Source organism: Neurospora crassa, linkage group I (assembly GCF_000182925.2).
Source record: "Neurospora crassa OR74A linkage group I, whole genome shotgun sequence".
In the NCBI taxonomy this organism is placed as follows: Eukaryota; Fungi; Ascomycota; class Sordariomycetes; order Sordariales; family Sordariaceae; genus Neurospora; species Neurospora crassa.
Window position 1 is genome coordinate 5813553 of NC_026501.1, and position 22470 is coordinate 5836022.

The 22470-nt window shown below is 51.6% G+C and overlaps 6 protein-coding genes across 8 annotated transcripts; 5 read left to right on the top strand and 1 right to left on the bottom strand.

Annotated features, from left to right (window-relative positions):
- The first annotated feature begins 1454 nt into the window (after positions 1-1454).
- On the top strand, positions 1455-6668 carry NCU09202 (protein kinase dsk1). Of its 3 annotated transcripts, XM_011394952.1 has the most exons (5): positions 1455-1984; positions 2411-2831; positions 3935-4725; positions 4785-5116; positions 5173-6668. In XM_011394952.1, exons 2-5 carry the CDS (start codon positions 2659-2661, stop codon positions 5611-5613), a joined length of 1737 nt encoding a protein of 578 aa, XP_011393254.1. In that variant the 5' UTR covers positions 1455-1984; positions 2411-2658; the 3' UTR covers positions 5614-6668. The 3 variants fall into 3 exon arrangements, with proteins under 3 accessions (XP_011393254.1, XP_011393255.1, XP_011393253.1); XM_011394953.1 differs by lacking the exon at positions 1455-1984 and having other exon boundaries at positions 2810-3528; XM_011394951.1 differs by lacking the exon at positions 1455-1984 and having other exon boundaries at positions 2810-4725.
- NCU09203 (transcription factor iws-1) lies at positions 6642-8889 on the bottom strand. Its single transcript, XM_954054.2, has 3 exons — positions 8183-8889; positions 7638-8116; positions 6642-7573 (listed from the first exon to the last, which is right to left on the bottom strand). The coding sequence occupies exons 1-3, from the start codon at positions 8714-8716 to the stop codon at positions 7294-7296; spliced, it is 1293 nt and encodes a 430-aa protein (XP_959147.1). The 5' UTR covers positions 8717-8889; the 3' UTR covers positions 6642-7293.
- A 270-nt stretch (positions 8890-9159) lies between these two features.
- Positions 9160-11315, top strand: NCU09204 (hypothetical protein). The gene is made up of 3 exons (XM_954055.3): positions 9160-9566; positions 9716-10647; positions 10706-11315. The coding sequence occupies exons 1-3, from the start codon at positions 9458-9460 to the stop codon at positions 11048-11050; spliced, it is 1386 nt and encodes a 461-aa protein (XP_959148.1). The 5' UTR covers positions 9160-9457; the 3' UTR covers positions 11051-11315.
- Positions 11316-12601: 1286 nt separating this feature from the next.
- vad-6 (vegetative asexual development-6) lies at positions 12602-17090 on the top strand. Its single transcript, XM_954056.3, has 5 exons — positions 12602-13769; positions 13876-15101; positions 15164-15282; positions 15340-15574; positions 15637-17090. The coding sequence occupies exons 1-5, from the start codon at positions 13497-13499 to the stop codon at positions 16370-16372; spliced, it is 2589 nt and encodes an 862-aa protein (XP_959149.3). The 5' UTR covers positions 12602-13496; the 3' UTR covers positions 16373-17090.
- Positions 17091-18065: 975 nt separating this feature from the next.
- On the top strand, positions 18066-20591 carry NCU09206 (hypothetical protein). Its single transcript, XM_954057.2, has 2 exons — positions 18066-18686; positions 18748-20591. The coding sequence occupies exon 2, from the start codon at positions 18832-18834 to the stop codon at positions 20221-20223; it is 1392 nt and encodes a 463-aa protein (XP_959150.1). The 5' UTR covers positions 18066-18686; positions 18748-18831; the 3' UTR covers positions 20224-20591.
- Positions 20592-21340: 749 nt separating this feature from the next.
- On the top strand, positions 21341-22441 carry NCU16406 (hypothetical protein). Its single transcript, XM_011395092.1, has 2 exons — positions 21341-21701; positions 21767-22441. The coding sequence occupies exon 2, from the start codon at positions 21824-21826 to the stop codon at positions 22262-22264; it is 441 nt and encodes a 146-aa protein (XP_011393394.1). The 5' UTR covers positions 21341-21701; positions 21767-21823; the 3' UTR covers positions 22265-22441.
- Positions 22442-22470: the final 29 nt, after the last annotated feature.

The window sequence follows — 22470 nt, forward strand, 5'->3', positions numbered from 1 at the left end:
TCTCCGTTGATCGCGAAGATTGGGGAGGGGGGGTTACCGAGATTCGAGCTCCGTCGAGGACAGAACTATGAACATCCACATAGTAGCTTCCATATGGTCAGCCAGGTCTGCCGTTGGTGGTTTGTTTCAATGGGCATCTCAACCGTCCGTCATGTACAAGAGAAAGAGCAGAAACGGGGCAGAAAACAAAGTAAAGCTGTAAAAACACTTGGCGGATCACGTCCAAGTTCCGTCCCGTCCTCTTAAGCGGCTCAACCGCCAAGGGTTGGGTGTGGTTGTGGTTGTGGTTTGGTCTGATGCTAGTGGACGCCGTCGTCAAGTGATGTCGCGACGAAGAAAAAGGATCGGGCTGGCGTGAAACAGATGACGGGCAGCTGTGACAACCTGGAACACCCCGTACCAGCTGCAGGATTTCACCACTCCAGCAGCCGTCGAACCCCGCCCCGAGGGCTACCTGCGTTAGCAGCCAGTCGGGTGAGACCGTGAGTGACGATTGAGGATTGGACGATCGCTTCATACCTTGCTGGGTCGTTCTTTCTGTTGCGACGACATGAAGAGATGGATTGGCTGGGGCTAGGTGGTATGGGGGACTGATTGCGCGCGCACAGCCCCTGGCGAAGAACCCCTCGGGCCCCTTCCACGGAGATCAAGTTGGGTTCCCTTACCTGCCAACCCTGTTGGGCATCCCATAAGCATGGCATATTTTTTTTTACACTTCTTTCTTCTCACCCCGTCGCAATTCTGAGTAGTGGAGACATGATCATACCTTTTCTCTTTTCTTTTCATGTTTCTGTGTGTCTTTGACTGAGTAGCTACGCTAAAAAATCGTCTTTGATGCTGCTTCTGTTCTCTGATTCAGCATGTTGGTTGGACATCTCGAGGACTGGACTGTATCGCATATCCTATCTTGCACCAGCACTATCGAGCGATGTCTTGGTTTGCGACTTATACCCAAGGGCACCTTCCAACCCGTGATGCCCCGCCGACCGGGCAGTACTAGTAGTTTCTACCTTACCACTGTTCAGCCCCTCCCGGCAGATTGTACGCTACAATACTGTACACTCCAACCCTGGTTTGATTGTTGGCGTGGTACTTCGATTCACACTTTTCCTTCTCAAGTTTGGTTCGGTGGACTTTGGCGATGCAAGCCCTGGTAAAGCGCTGGAAATGTTTCCCCTTTAGGTATTGTCTTTGGAATACTGAGGAGGCTGTTCCGAAGCCCTGTCTCTACCCTGGCTTTTTGACGATTTAGACCAATCACAAAGGCTAGATCGCACATTTCTCCCCTGTTCAAAGTCGGAAGAAGTCCCACGCTAACAATCAAACCAGTATTGAACTGTACCGTATTTATACCAAGAGTACGTACCGCAGCGGTTTGAAGCAGTTGGTTGCGGACACCCGACGTCGAAATCAAACGAACTCTTGCACTTTCTTCCTCTTGCAACTACCAACCACCCTGCTATACCAAGTACATACATGTGTAAGGCAGCGAAGAAAGGTGATCGTAACGTGCAAGGCAAGGCACATTCCCCGTCTTACGGCGGCACTGCAGTCCGCAGCGGCTATTACTAGATAGATGACGTTCATCCCGTCCTTGTCAAGTTGCGCGCGAAATCAAGCTCTTTCTTTTTTTTTTTTACTTTTCTTTCGACTTCTTCCTTCCACTTCTTCTCATTGTGAGTAACTCGACAGACACGGGGGAATCTCGCGATTCCACTGGCGAACCTCCCGACACCTACTAAACTTGCGACCAAAGCATAACGATTACCTCTTATTTCCTCATCACGAGCTTAAAACCCTTGCCCAATCTTTAGGCCTTTAGAACCCCCGCCCAACTGGTGTTTTGAACAACGACAGCAACCCACTACAGTATCCATATCGGCACTGTCATTTGTTTGGTTCGATTCTCGCCCACATACTGCCAGTACCGGCGATTGCGTTACACTTCTAGAATAAGAAGAAGACCACGGGTATCTCTCTCCAGGTTAGTCACAAGCTATCGTTATTGCATGGCGCGGATTTGCAATCACAGGCGCGGCGTTCTTTTGATGCTTCACGTTTCTTGGCCTGAAAATCCGCCACTGCGCGATCCGTCCAAACGCATCCAGCATCTTCGTTACTAGCCAGGGGGGGGCATCAGATGAAGGACCGGCGACGAACGTTTACTGGCGCAAACAACACACTCGATTGCCGCAGCGATTTCACTTGGGGGTTTTGGATATCGATGCGCACGACACACAACGAGCTCAGGCGACAGTCGGCGGCCTCGATCTTCCTCCGTTGCCCCATCAACTTGTTGCACCCTTCTATGACATGTTACTGGGCGACGAATCAGTCGCGTTTCGTCACCTGAACCTGTTTTGATGACCCAATGCCCCAAGGCATCAGGAGCTAACATGGGACTTGTCAGAGGCAGGGCAGTGAGATTTTGAGACCTTTTTGCACTCCACTACTGCCGCCGTCGCATCGCATTTTGGGCCTTCCCCACAGCCATCAACCTCTCCTTCCGACTCCTGTCTTCACTGTTAACGACAACAACTTTTGCAAGTTCGCGCACTCCAGCTGCTGTGTTTCCTCACCACCAACCGATCACGACTTCGTCTTCACACCGCGCTCCGGCCCGTGTACGATAGATAGCCTGCCTTCTACATACCAACAATGAACGGATCGCAACAAGCCAAAGACAGTACGGCGCAAACCTCGGCTCAAGTAGCTTCATCCCCCGCAGCGACTGCCTCCAACGGCAATCTGAACAAAAACAGCAGCAGCAATACGAATAACAAGAGGAAGAAGGACGGGTTGAAGCCCATCATTACCACAGACGGTCCCGGGTAGGTGCATTGCGCTTCCTTTCATGCATACCTATATTTCGGCCTCTTTTCCTTTGTTCCTTTTTTCTTGTTATTTATTTTCCCCTCCCCCCCTCCTGTGACACGGCTTCGAGAAAGCATCCGTTCGGTCGGTCGTTCGCTGCCCTGGAGATATGTATTAGCCCCGTGCAGTCAATGGTGTCAGCCTTCTCTTTCTTGGGCTTGGACAGCCTTTGGTTCGTCGGGCAGCCGTGTCGCTGGCCAAGTGGCGGGGTACGGTAGGCCGGGTCCATGGAGGGGAAAGCGTACCATTGGATTCATCCTGTCTAGCCAGGTTCTTCCGCGCTACGAGTTACGACAGACATGACCGCAACACGCATGGGTGTATCACTGGTACATAGCTTCGAGTGAAGACAGGCAGAGCCCTGGGAGTGCGAAAGCGAAACCTGGAACACACAAGACTTGCGACCTCTTTGCGGCTCGTTTGTGAGCCTGTTCGTGGCTGGCTCGAGAGTGGGTGTGGCATCACTTTTCCATGTTGAGGTCACGGTGTGGTGTCCTTGGTGGCCTTGGTTCTCCTGTGTTGCATCACGCAGCCATCCTAGCCCCCCTCACGTCCTCCAAGTCCAAAAAGACTGCATCATACCGCTCCTCCTTTTCAGGGCCGACGTCCTACGTAGCCACTCCTCCCCAGCCCAACCCCAAACAAGAATTTCAGGTTACTGCCCATTTCTGATTGTTTTTATCGCGAACTTCCCCTTTGCCGTCGCCTGGCAAACCCCGGCCCGTCCCTCACCCCCCCGTCTCAAGAGAGGCGCGATCATTTTAACCAAGTCGACGACATCGCAGTACAAATAAAGACAATGATCAAGACAAGGTCCCCCCCGCTTTCGCGATTCCGCTCAGTGCACACCCCCAAACCCCCAGTCCTGAAGCTGCTGAAAGTTTGGCATCTTGCGGAGAACCAGATCTAGCCCACCCAACCCTGACTAAGACCCCGCCACCTGTCCCCCCCAGCCTAACTCCGCGTCGCTTGTCGCATCCCACCATCCTCCCCAATCGTGACAACATTTCGGCCAAACAACCATCGTGAACTCATATACTTACAATCGTGCTTTTTACAGGGCCGCACACTTAGCATCAGCTATGACCAACTCACCGACCTCGTCCTCTTCGGCAGCAGAGGACATCGCCGAGAACACTGCCGATGAGGAGGATCAGGAGGATTACTGCAAGGGAGGTTACCATCCGGTCACCATTGGCGAAAAGTTCAAGGACGGCAAATACACCGTAGTGCGCAAGCTCGGATGGGGCCATTTCTCGACAGTCTGGCTATCAAGAGACAACACCACCGGAAAACACGTAGCCCTCAAGGTGGTACGCTCCGCCGCCCATTACACCGAAACCGCCATTGACGAGATCAAGCTTCTCAACAAAATCGTCCAAGCGAATCCCAACCATCCCGGTCGCCGACATGTTGTCAGCCTTCTCGACTCATTCGAACACAAGGGCCCCAATGGCACCCACGTGTGCATGGTTTTCGAGGTTTTGGGAGAGAACCTCCTAGGTCTCATCAAGAGGTGGAATCACAGGGGTATTCCGATGGCTCTTGTCAAACAAATTACAAAACAGGTCCTTCTCGGTCTCGACTACCTGCACCGTGAATGTGGCATCATCCACACAGATCTCAAGCCCGAAAACGTCCTGATTGAAATTGGCGACGTTGAGCAAACTGTGAAGAGGGTCGTGAAGGATGAGCCCAACGACAAAGAGAACACTCGGAATAGTCGCAGGAGACGGAGGACCCTAATCACTGGCAGCCAGCCGTTGCCTTCGCCTCTCAATGCCAGCTTCAATCAGGGATCGATGTTCCCCTCCCCAGCACCCCAGTCGCTTGGCCAGATGTTGGCGGAAGGTCAGTAGAAATGATTTGCAGAAAGTGCTATCCACGAATCTCTGACTGACATTGAACAGGGGCCAAATCGCAAGAAGGATCTCCGTTCCACAACAAGAACGGGGAGGACGACCAAAGTCGGCGTGAGAAGAGCGCCGATCTCCTGAGCAAGGAGGTTTCGGGAATTTCGCTAGATAAGACGGCTACACCCCCCGCGACTTCGGGAGACAAGCGCAACCTAGACGATATGCAGTTTGACATTATCAGTGTCAAGATTGCAGATCTCGGAAACGCATGCTGGGTCAACCACCACTTCACAAACGACATTCAGACGCGACAGTATCGGTCGCCCGAGGTCATTCTGGGTGCCAAGTGGGGTGCAAGCACGGATGTCTGGAGTATGGCTGCCATGGTACGTAAATTTGACCTGAATAAAGATGTAGCGCAGATGCTAACACAAGACCACAGGTGTTCGAGCTTATCACCGGCGATTATCTTTTCGATCCGCAGTCCGGAACTAAGTATGGCAAGGACGACGACCACATCGCGCAGATTATCGAGCTTCTGGGTGCCTTCCCGAAGTCCCTTTGTCTATCCGGCAAATGGTCGCAAGAGATCTTCAACCGAAAAGGCGAGCTACGTAACATCCACCGCTTGAGGCATTGGGCGCTGCCGGATGTACTACGTGAGAAATATCACTTCAAGGCAGAGGAGGCTCAGCGCATTGCAGACTTCCTCATGCCCATGTTGGAGCTGATACCCGAGAGACGAGCCAATGCAGGCGGTATGGCCGGACACAGCTGGCTCGAGGACACTCCTGGTATGAAGGGCATCAAGATCGACAAGGTAGAGGTCGGAAGTCGTGGTGAGGGTATAGAGGGCTGGGCAAGTGAGGTTAGGAAGCGATAAATGTTTTTGTTTTCTTTTGTCGTTACGTCCGAATGTCAGACACGACCCGGAGGCTCAAATTTCCACCGAGGACACTGGACACTTTTGGACAGGGGGGCTAGTGTGGGGAGAGGGTAGTGCATGTGACAAACAATAAGAACGAAGGGAGAGCTGGCTGGCTGGTATGGACACTCCTAGTACTCCTCAGCGGAAACACACACCTTGGAGAGAGAGCTTTGTCTTTTTTTTTCTGCTTCTGTTGGTATAATGCAGAAAGATGTTGGAACGCTCATTCTACCGCTGCGCTGGCAGGCAAGCTATGAATCGAAAGACAAGTGGGTGGGTACTAGACCGGAATCAGAGACATTCCTTTTCTTTGTTTCACATCCGGAAAGTCCCCTTCTTGTCGGCGGCTACATAGCCTCGGCTGGCACCAGAATAAGGATTTCTACATCAGGATAAGATGCTTGCATCTATACCGTGGAAGTACATCATCTCGATCCTTGATATACCTTCTTATCCCTGTGGAACAAGAAAATATCCACATTTTACCTTTCCTTAGCCTTCTTCCTAGCTCGGAAGTTGGCCTTCACAGCGAGTCGATCTAGCTTTGCCTATCATAACTTCAGCAGAGAGCTGTTTTTCATGTTCTTTCTCGTGTTTATAAGGGGGAGTGTGCTTTACATGTCTATAGCGAAAGATCAGATACCTTCAATGTTTTTCCTTGTTTCACAGTAGCAAGTATATTTTAGACATTTCATTCTCACATGTTCCCCACGTCTGCGATGGATCGATAGGCTCGTGATAGGATACCGCGATACATGATGAAGCCAAATTGTTCATAATTCTTGGATCGGTTCTTATTCGTCTGTGGTTTTGCCTTTGCGTTTGTCACATTTATTTTCTCCCTTTTTTTTTCTTCCTTTTTTTTAAGGTTGGGTCGAGTTGACATGCCACAGGGGCAGAAAAGTTAGTGATGGTCACGGTATCTAGCTTTCACTTTGGTTCTCTCTCTTCATCTGGATACCTTTAGGAATGATCAATAGAGATGGACCATGACTTGAGATACGAAAGACGTGAGTCTGTAAGTTATCTACTAGTCTATTCTTGGCATTTCGTCGGTAGCAGGTATGTCGGTGCTAGTAATTCCATCCATTGACCCCATTATGACCTGCTCGATAAAAAACTGAATCCATTATAAGAACCAGGTGGGAACGGCCATCTGGATATGATCAGTCCAACTTTTCCGCAAGGAGAAAAACGTGTTCAAGTGTATCAATGTGCAACGATTAATTTGCGCCCCGCAGCTTGCCCAGCGAGATGCCCCTATTTCATTCTATGGATGTGTGAGCGAGAACCGAGCCGACCCTGTCGTTCGTTTGTGGAAATGTAGAAAAATCCTTCACCCAACCATATCATCGTCCCTTAGCAACTCCTGCAGCAGCAGCAATAGCACTGATCATGTTTTTCTTTATTTGCTTGCCCGGGAAGGAATCCAGCTAGGAGGCAGTCGTGCCCCCATCTCCTTGGTGTTTTCAACTCTGCTCGCTGTTTGTTATATCCATTTTTCATCCCTTCGTTCCCCCACGTCGATTGAGCTCAGCCATATCTATATGTACTGATCAACCGTTTGATCTGAATGTATCGTATTGTTACGAGATTCGAGCGATAACCCCGGAACGAGGATATGAATCGACTTTCTTAACGCTTGCCTTTGCCCTTCTGGGTCATCCTCCGGAAAGCCTCGTGACCGCTGTGACCAATGGGGCGATGATCGGTCGGCGCCTGGCCTGGGATATACGTGCTCTTGGGAGCAATGGTGTAGCTTGCGGGAAGACCGACGGGCCTGGCGCGGTTGTTGTTGCGTACTTCGGGAGCGAGGGCGCGCTCGCGCTCGATTTCGTAGCGGGACTTGCCGGCGGGACGCTGGGTCAGTGTCACTTGGGAGCTGCCGCCTTCGCGTTGGCCTAGCTTCACAGCACTAGTGAAGGAAGCAAGGTTAGCATGGTTGGTTGTTGAGAGGAAGATGGATAAAAGACACATACCCGACATCAATTTCACGCATCTCAATGTGACGTTTCTTGTAGTCGTCAGTCCTCTTCAGGATCAAGCGACTCCATTCGCCCAGCAACCGCTCCGCATCACGTTTGATGTCCGCGCTGGGGCTCTTGCTCTTGTTGTAGTAAACGACGACCTTGCCAATGCCGCTGCTTAATAGCACATCTTTGTTGATGGGAAGCTTCATGAGCGCGCTCATGATGGCGCGCTGAATGTTGTACGCAGGTAGACTTCCATCGTTCAGAGGTTCCAGAAAATATCTGACAGACTGGAGGAAGTTGATTTCGGGATCGAGTACAGAGTCCTGGATTGCGGTCCGGTTTAGAATCGCGGTAACTTGAGGTAGGAGCTTGAGCTTGTGCACGGCCGGCTGTTTTTGTTCGCGGGCTTCGTTGTCGGCTACGCAGGCCTTCTCCATGGCAACCTTGAGGTTTGCAATCTGTTCATCCGTCTCCTCTTCGAGGTCCTGTTCAAATGTCGGTCAACATGCGTGTATGACAAAGCCTGCACGTGTCATTGGGAGACTCCTTACGATATCGTCCTTCTTTCGCCTGCGCTTGGTGGGGTTCTTGACAGCAGCGTCAATAGCGCGTTCCAAAGCGCGCCGTCTGCGCTCGTCTGGGGTGAGGTTCTCTTCCTGCTGTGCTTGCTGCTCCTCTACCTCCTTCCTAGCACGCCGCTCGCCCTCGGCGCGGACCTTGCGTGGTCGGCGCTCACCGTCGTCATCCGCAGCGTCAACGTCATCGTCACCACGCGACCGCTTCTTGGGCCTCCGTCCTTCTTTTGGCTTCTTCGTCGTCTCTGTAGTCGTCTTTCTCCGCGCCTTCAGCTTCATGGCCACATTTTCGTCAATGTCAACGGGCCGGGAGCCGTAATCATCGCCGAACTCATTTTCGTCGATTTCGGACAGAACATCGGAATCCTTATCGTTGCCTCCATCGTTATCCTCGTCATTTCCTCCGTGATTGCTTCCGTCGTCCTGGTGTGTCTCGTTGACCTGGTCCTCATCGCGATGCTCAGTGGGTTCGGCAGCAGGGGAACCCGCCGGAGAAGCGGCGTCCGACATGGCTGTTGCTGAATGGGTGTTGATATGCTGATGCACGCGAGATGGTTCGTTGGGATAGCTCAAGACTGGTCTTTCTTCAGACGCAAGAATCTATCGGCGGAAAAGAAGACGACGCAATGGTTGAAATTTCTTCGGTGTTTTGAGTGGCGGTTTGGTTGTTTTGCGTAAAAGACAATAGTTCAAGTCAGTTCAATTCTCCAATCCATCCCCAAACGAGGTGACGGGCTGGCCGCTTGGTCTGTGCGCTGTTTAGCCACGAGCAAATCTACCGCGCCGGGTGTTGCTGCGTCAGTGATACTAGTTTGCATGGGGTGGCTCTACACGCTGTGGGGTGGCTCTACACGCTGTGGGGTGTCCCTACTACTTGAAGACACTCCAGGCACGCAGCAGAAGCCAGGGAGCTCGCTTACCACCTTACCTAGGTAAATACGCTAGGTAGAAGACAGACAGTCACGACCAGGGCCAAATTATTTGGGCCGTGACCGAATTCCATGTGTTTACTTTGGCGCGCCGTTGCCACCGACGACCGAACTTTTTGTCCTGGGTAACTTCCGCGGTCATATCCCTGACCTTTGGAAGCTTTGTCTCCAAAGAGAAAAAAAAGAAGGGAGGATCATTTGACGTCGTCCCGCCCTCCTCTATTCTCAACCATAAGACTGTCCATCCACCCATCAACTCCCAAGACAAATGTGAACTTCCTAACGCACCAACATCGACGCGCACGTCGACCGCCCCGTCATCATGGATCGCCGAGGAAACGAATCGCCAATGGAATGGGAATTTGATAACAACCCGCCCGTGGATCACACAAGCCCCTTTGCTTCTTTACTGTCAAAGCAACCACCACTATGTAGGTCGCACTCCTCTACAGCATGCGGCGCAACATACAAATGCCAACGCCTCTTCTTGAAATTGACTCTGCGGTGGCATAATTTCGGCTTCGTCTCCAATGCTATGCTCTAGTAGCTTCTTGCTGACAGGACGTCATCGCGCCAACAGCTTCGTTCAGTTCACAGCCATCAAAGACTAGCAACCCCACGTTCGGAGCCACCTCAGCTGCTCCCCAAAGCAGCATTGTCAACGAGCACCGCGATACCCTGAAACCTCCTAATACATCCTTCAATCCCCAACTACACAATAAGCCAACGGCGCCCCAGTTTCGAAACCCCGCCTTTACGACACCTCAGAAGCGAACCGATGAGCAGACGCTAGAGTCGCCCTCAGAGGCGAGTCCCGCCATGACGGACATCTCTGAAATGCCACCCGACACGCCAGAGACCATGTTCGATGATAGTTTCAGAATTCCAGCTACGGCTTATACACCACTGCAAGCAGGCAAGGCCATGTTCAGCAGGCAATATCTTCAAAATGGGCGTCCTCGACAAGTAAGGAAGCGGAAACGCCAGCGCGGCGACCGAGACGTGGGAAGCGTACGATCTCGCCTCGACCATGCATCCGACGAATCTGATAGTGACTGGGAGGAGGGCATACGGCCTGGAAGGAGGCGGTCATCGACAGACAAAAATGCCAGTTCTGGTTGGCTTACCAGCTTCCTCGACACCGTCAGCAAATATCCTGCTGCTCCGGCGGTGCTCTCGAGATGGCTACAGTTCGTCATCAACACGTTCTTGATCGGCGTTATTCTGTTCGCAGTCTTCAGTTGTGTGATGGCTGTACGCAACGATCTTTCGCGTGCCGCTGACAGGGCTCGGTCAAATCTGATGCACGAAATATCGCAATGTACAAGCAATTACCATAAAAACTTGTGCGCTCCCAAGTTGAATCGGGCACCGGCTTTGGAGTTGCCCTGTAACGAATGGGAAGCGTGTATGAATCAGGACCCGTCGACTGTGATGATGACCCAGATCTCAGCAAGGAATATGGCCGAGATATTGAACGAATTCTTTACTATCATATCCTACAAAACCTGGGTAAGTTGGAGGTTTGCACACATTACCATGCATGGGCCCATTGCTAACTTGTGCAAAGGGTTTCATCCTATCAGCATTCCTGGTCGCTATCATTGGTACCAATATAGGATTCGGCTCCCTACGTGACTCTGGAGTTTTCAAACCATCTTCGCCCCGAAAACGTGCAGAACCGGCACCAGTAGCAGCGCCGCCGCCGACTCCCCTCCATCCAATCTTCAGCACCCCGGCGTTTCACAATCCACAGCAGGCGTACATCTTTGCGCCCATCGAAACCCCGAGACGAGCTCGTCAGCAATTTTTTGACGAGGCGACCGACACTGATAATTCCCCGGATGTGAGGATGATGCTGCCTCCGCGAACTCCCCGAAGAAGTCCAAGCAAAGGAGAGAGAAGAAGGGGCTAGAGGTCGTGTTCACGGTCAGAGGGTTGTTAGATGCTGGACTCTGAGGAATACATGTCACCATTAGGTTAATTTTAGGCTAGCAGGACAATACTGCCATGTTGGATCCCCCGCTGCCGTAGAACACCAGTCCTTACTGGGTATAAATCTTTTGAAGGGTTGGGCATCGATTGTTTTCGGATGCTTCGGTATACCGGAATGTGTAGGGGCGGCTTGAACTTGAACTTGATATATAACATATGTCTCCATACGTGCCACAACCGATGAGGGATTAAGGTTGCACCAACCCCACACTTTAAGTCGCGAAACGTGTAGATCTCCGATCGGCAACGACCAAGCTGATATGTCATGCATTCGACTGGCATGTTCCTGGCACGTGTGTGTCCTTTTGGTTTTTTCTCTTCCTTTTTTTTTTTCCCTTGATTAATAGGTTCTATGGTAGGAGTGTATGTTCACGGTACGAATCTTGACTCAGAAACAACCGTTGAGAATAACAGCAAATCAAGCCATTGCTCAACAAAATCAAACGCTGTCGAATGTAAAAGGTAAAACTCAGCCAGCTGTGTATAGTTTACAAATAAACGACTCTCCAGGCTCAGATGTATGATAGAATACGATGTGCGAAGAATGTCTACTTTCACGATAATTGGTGATGAAAGCGTTCGGATGAGTCCTGGTCCTCTAGTTTAAAGAGACCCTCCTACCTAGGTGGCGCACTCCGACACCTGAGACTGGATTTTGTACTTGCCCTACTCCGATTGCGGCGCGACGTCAGTGGAAATATTTCAGGGTCCATCCACCACAGATATCGGAAGCCGAACGGGCACATGCAAATGCGGGCTTCAAGATGGATACTTCCACTTGCTCGGTGAGATATTGGATGAACACAGCTATATCGATACATACAATAGCTGGTGCCTCTGATGGCGAGATACCCAATAGTTGCCAGATTCGCTCCATATGTTGTTCCCTGGAGGCCGGTTAATTGAAAAGGACAAATCAAGGTTAGCTAGTAATAATCAGCTATGGGATTTCAAAGAGCCTATGGCAACCCCAACTTCTAAATGATATGTATAATATGTACACATATTATTGTGAACTGCTATCACATTGACTCCAACCCTCCGTCTCAGTCGGAGACGAGCGAGCCTAAAAGAGGACAAGAAAAAAAAAAAAAAAAAAGGTAAATAGACTATACTACAAGATGAGCTTACGCGGGTAACATCTACAATACAGACGGGATCGCGGGTAAGGACATGAGATATCTATACGGCAATCCTGGTGTTCTGTTTGGTGGGCTCGTAGGGTGAAGCTCGGGGCAATTCGGACATTTGCAGGAGCCGAGATCCCAAAACATGATCTCAAACCTGGCAACTTGGCTCGAGCCTGACTTCATCTGCTTCCACCTTGCCGTCGTGGGTTGAGGTTTGGTACTACCTAACATTGTGGACCATTAGTGGAGAAGGCCGTCATCCCGTCATCAAATTTGATTGGATCCATGTCGTCCCCCCCAATTCCACTCTCTTGACTCTCCAACTTCTTTTTTCCCCATTCCGGGAGGGGACTTGCAAGACACTCAGCAGCCACGCCGTCCCCGATCTCATCAGTTGCACCCCTCAGCTAAGCGCCCACCATCTTGCCGCGGAGCCTGGCTATTTAGTTCCAGTACCAGGACGATCTGGGAACAGCATCGCGACATCGCGAGATGAGGTGCGCAGGCTCGGCCAATTCTCACCACATGGGACATTACCATTGCCGATTCGTGATTCGCGGTATAAAAGGTATGGAGAAGTTAGCTCATGACTAGTCTCGTCACCACCACAACCGTCTTTTCCTCGGATCCCAGCCGAAGCTCGAGATACTATAACTCTTGCCCTTTCTGGAAAAATACATCCGAGCGCGTTCGCGTTCGTTCCTCTCTCTCTCTCTCTCGCGCGCGCGCAAGCTCTTAACCATCGCAACTCGAGCTCCGGTTCTTATCCTATGTGCTACTTGCTCGTCCAATTCCTCGATCGCCGATGCATACAGATTCCCGTCTTTAGTCTCCACCCATCGAAAGGCATGGAGCTACCTCGACGAGGAACTCTGCAACCTGCATTGCCATGCCGTTAACGAATCAACGTAATATCATCATCATCCCTGTCGCAAGCCAGGCCTTTTAGGAGTCAACGTCTTTTACGTCCCTGGTCCGTTCGTTAAGCCTTACATACGCTGGCAACTCTCAATATTCACGCATATCTCCAGCTTCACTTCCTTGTACCTTTCCTTTGGACGACATACCTACCGTCCGACCGAAAGCAATTCTTTGTGCCGCCGCCTCGTCTTCATCGCCCGGTCGTCATCCTTGCTCCCCAGCACAGCATGTCAGTGCGCGTTGACGGGATCGTTTCCAGAGTATACCGTACGGTGCGCGGTATTTGAACACAGGCCGTGACGGCTGCCTTGAGACATGGATCCAATGGAAGGAGGAGGCAATCCAAGCGCAAGTGGGAGCCGTCCGGTCCTTCCTGCGACATCGCCCGCTCCCTCCACAACGGCCGGAGGAAACCGTCCTGCCTCTGCTTCCGCTTCTCAGCCCACGCCCTCCACCTCTTCCTCCGGCCCGCCCACCGGTCCGCCCTCGGGGGGTCCGCCCACCAGCCAAACCGTCTCGAAACGCAAGCGAGGATTGGGACTTGTCACTCCAACGGCTTGCACCGAGTGCCGCAAGAAGCGCGCAAAGGTGTGTTAGTTGGCTGGGAACTCCTTTGAGTCCTGGTCTCCCTTTCCCTTCCACTACCTGGGATGTCCCTTAATGGTCGTAGCTAATCTCCTCGATTGTTATACAGTGCGACGGCGAGAAGCCTTGTGCTCGATGTAAATATCAGAACACCGAATGTGTCTACGAAGTCCCTGTCCGTCAGTCCAAGGACACACTGAGAAACGAGATCGAACAGCTGAGGCGCGAGCAACGGAACAACGAGCATGTGATAAACGCCCTCAGGCGCACGGATAAATGGGACGGGGTTTTACAGCGCTTGCGCAACGGCCAGAGCATCGATATGATATCCTCGTGGCTGGAGGGGACGCTTCCCTCGGGCGGTGGCACACTTCCTTCCATCGATCGACTAGTCGGGTCAGCTCCTGGTGCCTTTAATTTCTCGGGCGACCCAGCTGGGTCTTATGGCGGCGCTATTCCAGGTTTGGCTCCCATCAGCCGATTTCCAGGTCAAGGGCTGCCAGGCCAGCACCCTACTACGGGTCCGCATCAGCTGGCTGAGTTTCAACCAAGCCAGTACCAACTGGTACAAGGCCATCCAGGTCAATTTCCGCGGGCTATCAGGCATGATCCCGAGCCTCATAGTCTCTGGAATGGCCAGTTCTCCTCTCATTCTCAGACGGTGCGTGGCAACTCGCAGGCAAAGGCCATGAGCTGGACTTCAGAAAATGGGCAGCAATCGCAGTCAAGAGCGGAATCGTGGGCGGAAACTCGGGCTGGCGTCAACTCAGAAAACCAGAGATTCCGCGGTCTTGACCAAGTACTTGCTACCGAGGCACTGCATTCGCGGGCACCGCCTACTACATGGACGACCATCACTTCGGATGACGGTCTTGTTCAACATCTGCTGGCGCTGTACTTTTGCTGGGAGTACCCTACATTTGCGTCTCTCAGCAAAGAACACTTCCTCAAGGACTTTATGGACGGGCGACCTCGCTTTTGCTCGTCCCTATTAGTGAATGCGCTTCTGGCGTTGGGTTGCCGGTTTTCCAGCCAGCCTAGTACTCGCGCGAACCCGAACGACCCGTATTCGTCGGGTGATCACTTCTTCAAGGAATGCCAGCGACTATTTTATCAAGAAGAAAACCATCACACGCTAACTACCATTCAAGCCTTGGGTATAATGTCCATCAGAGAGGCAAGTTGTGGTCGTGATTCTGAGAGTTGGTACTACGCCGGACAGAGTATCCGACTGGCGATAGAGATGGGACTGCATCGGGTTCAAGATGACGGCAAGGATTGTGACGAAAGTGCGGTTCAAGCAGCCACATTCTGGGGTGCATTTGCGCTCGACCAGTGAGTCCAGTACATTCCGCCGAAATGGCACGCGGCGTTTATCTAATGGTGAAATGTGATAGTGCTTGGTCGTTGGCCACCGGCTCGCTCCCCCAGTGCTCGTGCTTCCCACAGCTGCCTCCGAAGCCCGCTATCATCGATGACATTGAGGCCTCGCTCTGGATACCCTACACAGACGATGGTAAGAATTTATCATTTTTGGAGGTCGTGCTTGGAGGTAAGCTGATGAGCGGTACAGGCGCTCCTCTACACCAATCGTGCGAACAACCGTCTAATGTTCGATCGGTGTACAAATGCTTCTGTGAATTAAGCGAGCTAGTTCACCAATCATTATTCATCCTTCACTCCCCTGGCCGGCCGCTTACGAGCAGAGATCTGCTCAAGATATATACACAGTATCTGAACTGGTATGATAGGATACCAGAGGTGTTGCGACTTGGCCATAACTTCACTCCCGCTGTGTTGTTCGCGCAGTAAGTTTATAGATCTCTGGCCCGTTGCAAGATTTGAGAGGCGTTTCTAATACTGGACATAGCATGTATTACCATTTTGCCATTCTTCTCCTGTTCCGGCCGTTGATCAAACTTCGCATTGTTGGATCGAGCATTTCTCCGCGTGATGTGTGTGTACAGGCAGCCGATGCCATATTGGGGCTTGTGCGCTCGTACTCGCAATTGTACACGTTAAGACGGACGCCATCATTTGTCCCTTACTTTGTGCTCACGTCCTCCATCATGCACCTGGCGATTGGGGCCACGTCCTCAGCAACGCCCGACCCCGCTGGAGGCATAGGTCAAGCGGAACCCAATGACCATGGCCATCCGAGGTTTGATCCTCGCGTTGGCGAAGCCATAAGTCGAGGAATTGCCGATCTTACGGAGATGGCACCATGTCACCACTTCGCCGAACAAGCGCTCAATATACTCAAGTACCTGGCCAAGAAGTGGAATATTGATGTGGACATCAAGACGATAGGTGGAGAGGACGGGCAGCAACGTGTCAGGGTCGACCGCTATCAAACCACTCGACCGGTTACAAACAGCCTCAATTTCTTCGTTCCCGAAGTTACCGAGGAAGACTTCAACTGCAAATGGGGAGAGGGGGTAGAATCAGGACACGGTTCAGCGACCAGAGTGGAAATTCAGCCAGGAGATGTTAAGCATACGGCCAGCGCTACGGAAAATCCCCTGTTCTGGCCGTTTCCGATGCAAGGACGTCCGATGCTGGCAACGGGCCCCGAACTGCTGAAGACTGGCTTTGAGCTTATCTAGCGTGATACAGATCACCCACCGGCTGTGGATAAGCCTAAAGACTGTTGGCCGAGTTGCTTGCCGGCAGTGATGCGGGGAATATTGCTGAAGGGTAATAAGCGGCTGGGGAAGAATGCCTCGGAATCCGGCCAGTCGAGCAAAGCATTTGGCCAACCACCCGATGGCGCACATCACAGCGTTCCGGAGGCTGTATTTTGTTTCAAGTGTTTCGTTTATACTGCAGCCTATCACGGATCTTTTATAGGCCATATTTTGGCATGCACCGAGGAGCTCAATAGGAAAGGGAGCAAGGGCGAGAAGAAGTGAGGCTCAGCGTTTGAGCGGCGAAGTCGGAAAGATGTGATGTATCACGACTGCGAAGGAAGCAACGATTTCTGGGGTGGTTGGAGCACGACACTTGCATTAAAGACTAGAAGCTACCGATGAGTGGTAGTTATGTGGTGCAATTGCATAAGGGGGCAACAAAAGCAACAAAGGCGAGTGGAATTCATCGACTGTACAAATTTGCGCCATGTCAAAAGACGGGGAGTTTGAGGTTAGGGCAGGACATTATGGCTCTTGGGGCGTGCTATAAGTCTGGGAGTGTGTTTTGTGTTACTGGGTTACCATTCGATACCCCTATGTCGTCTGAGGCATACGAACAATCTCTTTTCATTTCTGAAAGGAGGGAAAATAAAGCGAAATAAAAATAACAAAGCAGTAGATCATCATAGCTAGAAAGGGTACTCGGAGACGAATATGTTTTAACCGCTGTGCATGTGCGATGCGGTGATCAGGGTTGCATGCACTATATCAATGTGCAAGGCAGCGCGTTTACCGCCGCTTCTGGAGGTTTGACAACTTCCATTTCGAGATTCATCAACATCCTGCCCGAATCAAACATCGATATCGACTAGTATGTATTCTATCCACTTCGTTCGGCGGCGATGTTGCACATTCTCAACCCCAGGGACCGACGAGACGGTGACAGCCAAGGTCGCATCAGAGAAAGGAAACAAACAATCAGCCAACAGGATCTCGGAACCTCTCAGGGGCGTTGTTCCGGCTTGTTCATTGGTCGCCCACCGGAGCCACCCACAGTAGCCCATGCTGCAGGCGAGCGAGGCGAGGAAGGGGTTCATCGGCTTTTCTTGGGTGCCTTTGGGTGTTTCGAAACAGCTGACGCCTTGTTTCGGATGCTACCTCGCTGACCAGTCACAGCGCAAAGAGGCGCTTCTCCGTCCCCAGGGTTGGAACCCTTGCCGAACTTGTCCCCCATGTTCTGCAATCCAATCTTCAACCCTTTCATTCCCGTCCGTCTGGATCGACTTTGCCTGTCTTCGGCTTCTGACTGACCAGTCAAGATGCGACGCCTCTCGACGCCTTGTTAACATGATACATGCACGGGCATCAGAATGATCTGTATACTTTATGAGGACGGCAGGTCCTCTGTTCATCACCTCGAATCCGCAGCAAGGCTCTAACTCGACGTGGTGAGACTGACGATAATCGTCAGCTGTTCGACCCGTTTTCCCGTTTTCACAACCTTGAACGAGTGCAGCATTCAGTTCCCGTCCGTCATCTTCTTAATTGCTGACCGCCGACGATGAGGCACATTCGAGGTCTCACTTTTCATACAAGCATACTTGCTCCATCTGTCTTTGGCCGGGCTCTCACCCGAGTCGAGCGAGTCATATCATCCAGTGGACGTGAGGTTTATGAGATGGGCCATAGAGAAGAACCCGAAATACGTGAATGGGGCGCGCCGCCGTCTCACATCTTTCCGTCCAGGTCAAGCCTTTAATTCGCTGGACGGTCTCGTGGAGATTGCACCCTCTTTTGCTCCCAAGTCTCTTCGTTTTCGCTACCATCCCTGCCTGGTACACTATCTTCGCCGCAGCGTTCCATCGCTTTCGCGTCCCTCTTATTACTACTCGTGCTACCAACAAGGGGGTATAACCTTTTGTTTTATCCCCTCCCATCCCCTTCCCTTCCCGCGCCGCTCGGATGAAGCGCCTGCGCTTGTCTGCCGAACCTTCTTCCTCTAATCTTGTCTCCTACGTATGTACATATGAATGGTGAAGGTACCAGTTTTCACGTTCATGATCGGCAGTCCTGTTTTCACTCCCATAAAACACAGCAAAACGCCATTTTTTATTCAAACGGCGTTTTCTGGCAGGCCCAGCAGTTTAACCATTTAAAGGCAACGGATTTTGATCCCCGTGCATCAACCAACAGTCTAGCTGCGGCCCGACTACATCTTGACACCCTGACTAAATCCGGAATATCGCGCGACGAGCTTTTATCCGCTTTCTTGGAGGGTTATAATAAGGGGGTGTGTTGACTCGGCCTGCCCCTAACTCCAGCCAAACAGCCATCGACTAACCATGAATCAGGAGTTCCTTCGAAGACACTGGTGATACACAACACATTCTTCTCTTTTCTCACCGCAGGAACAGCACGCTTCGACAATCAACGACATGAGCCGTCACAACTCCGTATCGACAACCAGTTCGGGGTCATCAGGAAGGGCCAGCATCTCATCAGAGGCAACCTCAACGAGTTCAGTCTCATCCCAGAACACTTACGACATAAACACTTCGCCTTCAGTCAAAACCACACCATCAGTCCTTGCAGGATTTAAGATCAACAACCAAGGTGCCGCTAAGCCCCAAGGCCCTTACTGGTGCATACCCTGCAATGTCAGTTTCCAGCGCAAGGTCGACTGGCTGAGGCACGAGGACGAATTCCACGACCGACATAAGCGTTACCCCTGCCCGGACTGTAACATCATCTTCTGGGACGCCAACACCTTCAACCAACATCACAAGAACGCACACGGGTGCAGGACCTGCCCTCACGCTGAGCAAGTGGTCCGGTCTACGCAACGGAGGACGGCGTGGGCCTGTGGATTCTGCGGGGCGTTCATGGGCGCCAGTCATCGATTTGTCGACCATGTAGCGAAGCACTACGAAGATAATCACAACAAAGCACACTGGAATCATAGTCTGGTAATCTACGGCCTGCTTCATCAGCCGGTGGTCCACCAAGCATGGAAGGAGTTGTTTGCGCAGTTGTATGGACACATGACACGCGATGAACAGCCCATCTTGGGGTGGGATGCGCAAACGACGGGACACGCTCGGGGGTTCTTGGAGGGGCAGGCTCCGGGGAAGTTGCAGGATCTGCTGGAATTCTTCAAGGGTGGACGAGAGGAGGCGAAACGGCTTGCGAGGTTAAGTCATGATCAGGCTATCATTCGGTCACGTCAGGGAGTGGCTATTACGGCGATCCGGGTACCTGTTCCTAAGCGATCAACGGTATCAACGGAATCACTCAGGCACAAGTCGATACTACAGCACCAGCAGCAGCAGCAGCAGCAGCAGTTCGATAGACGCAACAGCGCCACTAGCGGCAGCACCGTATTCCCTCAACCCCAACACCACCAACAACAGGAACAACACCACCAAGTACAACCACAACAGGAACCCACATACCAAAAACAACGATCATTCTCTCTCCCCTTTACCACTACTACCACCACCACCACCATCACCAGCTTAGCCCAATTCCCCAACCCACCAACAAACAAATACTCCCACCTCCATTCCCACAGCCTTAAATTCTCCCTACCCGTGGGGACCATCTACGAAACCCCCGACGCAGCGTCGACAACAACGACAGTCGACTTTTTCAAGAACACACTTGCCGCCACCGCGACTATGACGGCTACGTCTAATAGGCAACACCAACTAGATCTACAAGATCAACAGCAGCAGCAGCAACAACAACAACAACAACATCGATTTACGATACCTCCTCTTAGTCTTTCCAAGGATGGGTTTTTTGATAATATGGATATCAAGATTTAGGATTGGAGTAGTATCACTTGTATGGTGGTGATGGTGGATGATCGGGCAAATGGGTTTTCGGTGCCGGGGGGTGTTAACAGGGTCGGAGAGTGGAGGTGCTGAGGGATGGTGAGCGTGGATGATGGAAACAAAAGTGGTGCGGAATGACGACGAAATCTTAAAACAGTCAGGTCATGGAGCAAAATGGGGAGAAGTGGCAGAGGAAAGGAGAAGGTTTCCCGTATGATGTGTTGCGATGAGATGAGAAGCAGTTTGGAGAAAGCCACGAAAGCCAAGAGAAGTTCGTTCAGGAGACTACATTGGATAATACCACCACTATTTGAAGATTTATGAAGAAAACTGGACTACTTGTAGCTTGATGACGGATGAATGCCGTAAATTGTCTGCGTTCGTAGTACTGAATTTCCATTGAGTTGGGAAAGTGTCAATCATTACCAATGTCCTCTTTCATTCCATGCGTGCCTTCCATTTCATCAACCCTACTAGACACGCCGTCAGTCTCTCACCACATGGAGAACTCCATAGATGCGGGTGGGTGAACGGGTGATCACCAACCTGAGACTGAAACGAAGCCGCGTCAGCCCCTTTTCAGGTGACTCGATGGAACCAAACTAAAAGTCCGATAATGGAAGTCGGTACTCACTCCCTCAGTCAGTCTGATGGTTACCTCCAGTCCTCGGACAAGAGACGGCGAGGCGTGTGCCAACAGTTCGAAATTGGAGTATGGGCTTTGAGAGATTCCAGTCAACGTCCATCATACGTTCGAGTGATTATCAAGGCAAGTGCGAACGTCTTGGAAGTTCGAGGATTGGGTAGGTAACTGCTGCCCGGCTGGACCTTCCTCCTCTCCGGTAGAGGTACCTCTACGGCTAGTACTACTCCACCAACAACTTGAAGCAAGTGGTCCCGCCTGCTGGATGGTGGAATGGAAACCGGCACGTGTCAAGGGATCGCCTCGACGTGAGCGGTGCCGGTGTTCTGTCGGAGATCAAACGGAACTTCACCTTCGTTTCACGTGGTGCAACTCTATACGTTAGTACTAGTCGCCGCTGCCTTTTCCCGCTTTCTGCCTCCTCCCGTCCACGTTTCGCTCATGTGGCCGATATGGAGTTCGTCGGGGCCAATCCAAATCTTGCCATAAAATCCTGGGCGTGGGGGCGATCGATCGATGGAACTATCGGTTGTTCACCTACCTACTCCTCGACGCTGAAAGTAACGACGGAAGGCAACCGTCATCGATGGAGTGACTAATATCTCAGGCTGACTTTGACCAGGTGGGGTTGGGAATTGGGAGTCTTGGGACTACTTTGCTGGCATGGCTTCGGTCCCGGGCTGGGAGGGTTGGTACCGTATCCTCGTGAGGGGATGGCTTCAGGTATTGATCTTGGTTAGCCTGACTTTAAGAGCCTTTTCTTTTTTTTTTAAACTTCCAAGTGACACAATCATCACAATTTATTTTGAAGAGAGACAGCATCCAAGTAGGAAACTCAACATCTGTCCCCAAGAGCCATACATGAACTGATGTCCACTAATACTATCCAAGACCTTCAGCTCTTCGCATCTCTGATATCCAAGCAGTCTCTTCGTTGGCCTCGCCATAATGTCTCCAATACACGCCATCCACTCCATGGATAGCAAAAAGCTCCCAAGTCAACGGAGCATCAATCATCGAAGCGAAACCACCCCAGGCATCATCACCTACTCTGATGCCAGCCGAGAAAAGCACCAGCATCCGCAAACCCTACCCAAGCCACTACAAGAGCAGCAGCAACAGCTACACGACTATCTTGTTGGAAACAGGAGTTGCAAGCCGACAACGACCCCCATCGAGTGTTGGCTGAAGGAAGATATCCGAGAGCAGCCTTGGACTGATCTCCGTGTTCCAACAAGGAATTTACCACAGTCAGGGGCATGGGTTGAGGAGTTATCACCAGAGGTAGTAGAGCTGGATGATCTGACTCTGAACCTAGATCTGGAGCAGTTATCGCTTTCAACTTTAACGGTGTCGATGTTGGGAAGCGAGTCAACTCCCTGCGGCTGAGGCCCCGCCACCGTTGTTATCTTCCTTATCTAATACGGAGTCTTCTTCGTCGTCAATCACAGCGAGAAGGTTGTGACGAGGCGGAACCCCGGTTATGTTGCTAGTGGAGGATCTCTCTCTGATGGATTCAAACGGCCATCTTAGGTATCGTCTGCCCGAAAAACTTTGAATGCATTCAATGCTGGGCGTTCTGAGCATGACGGTGA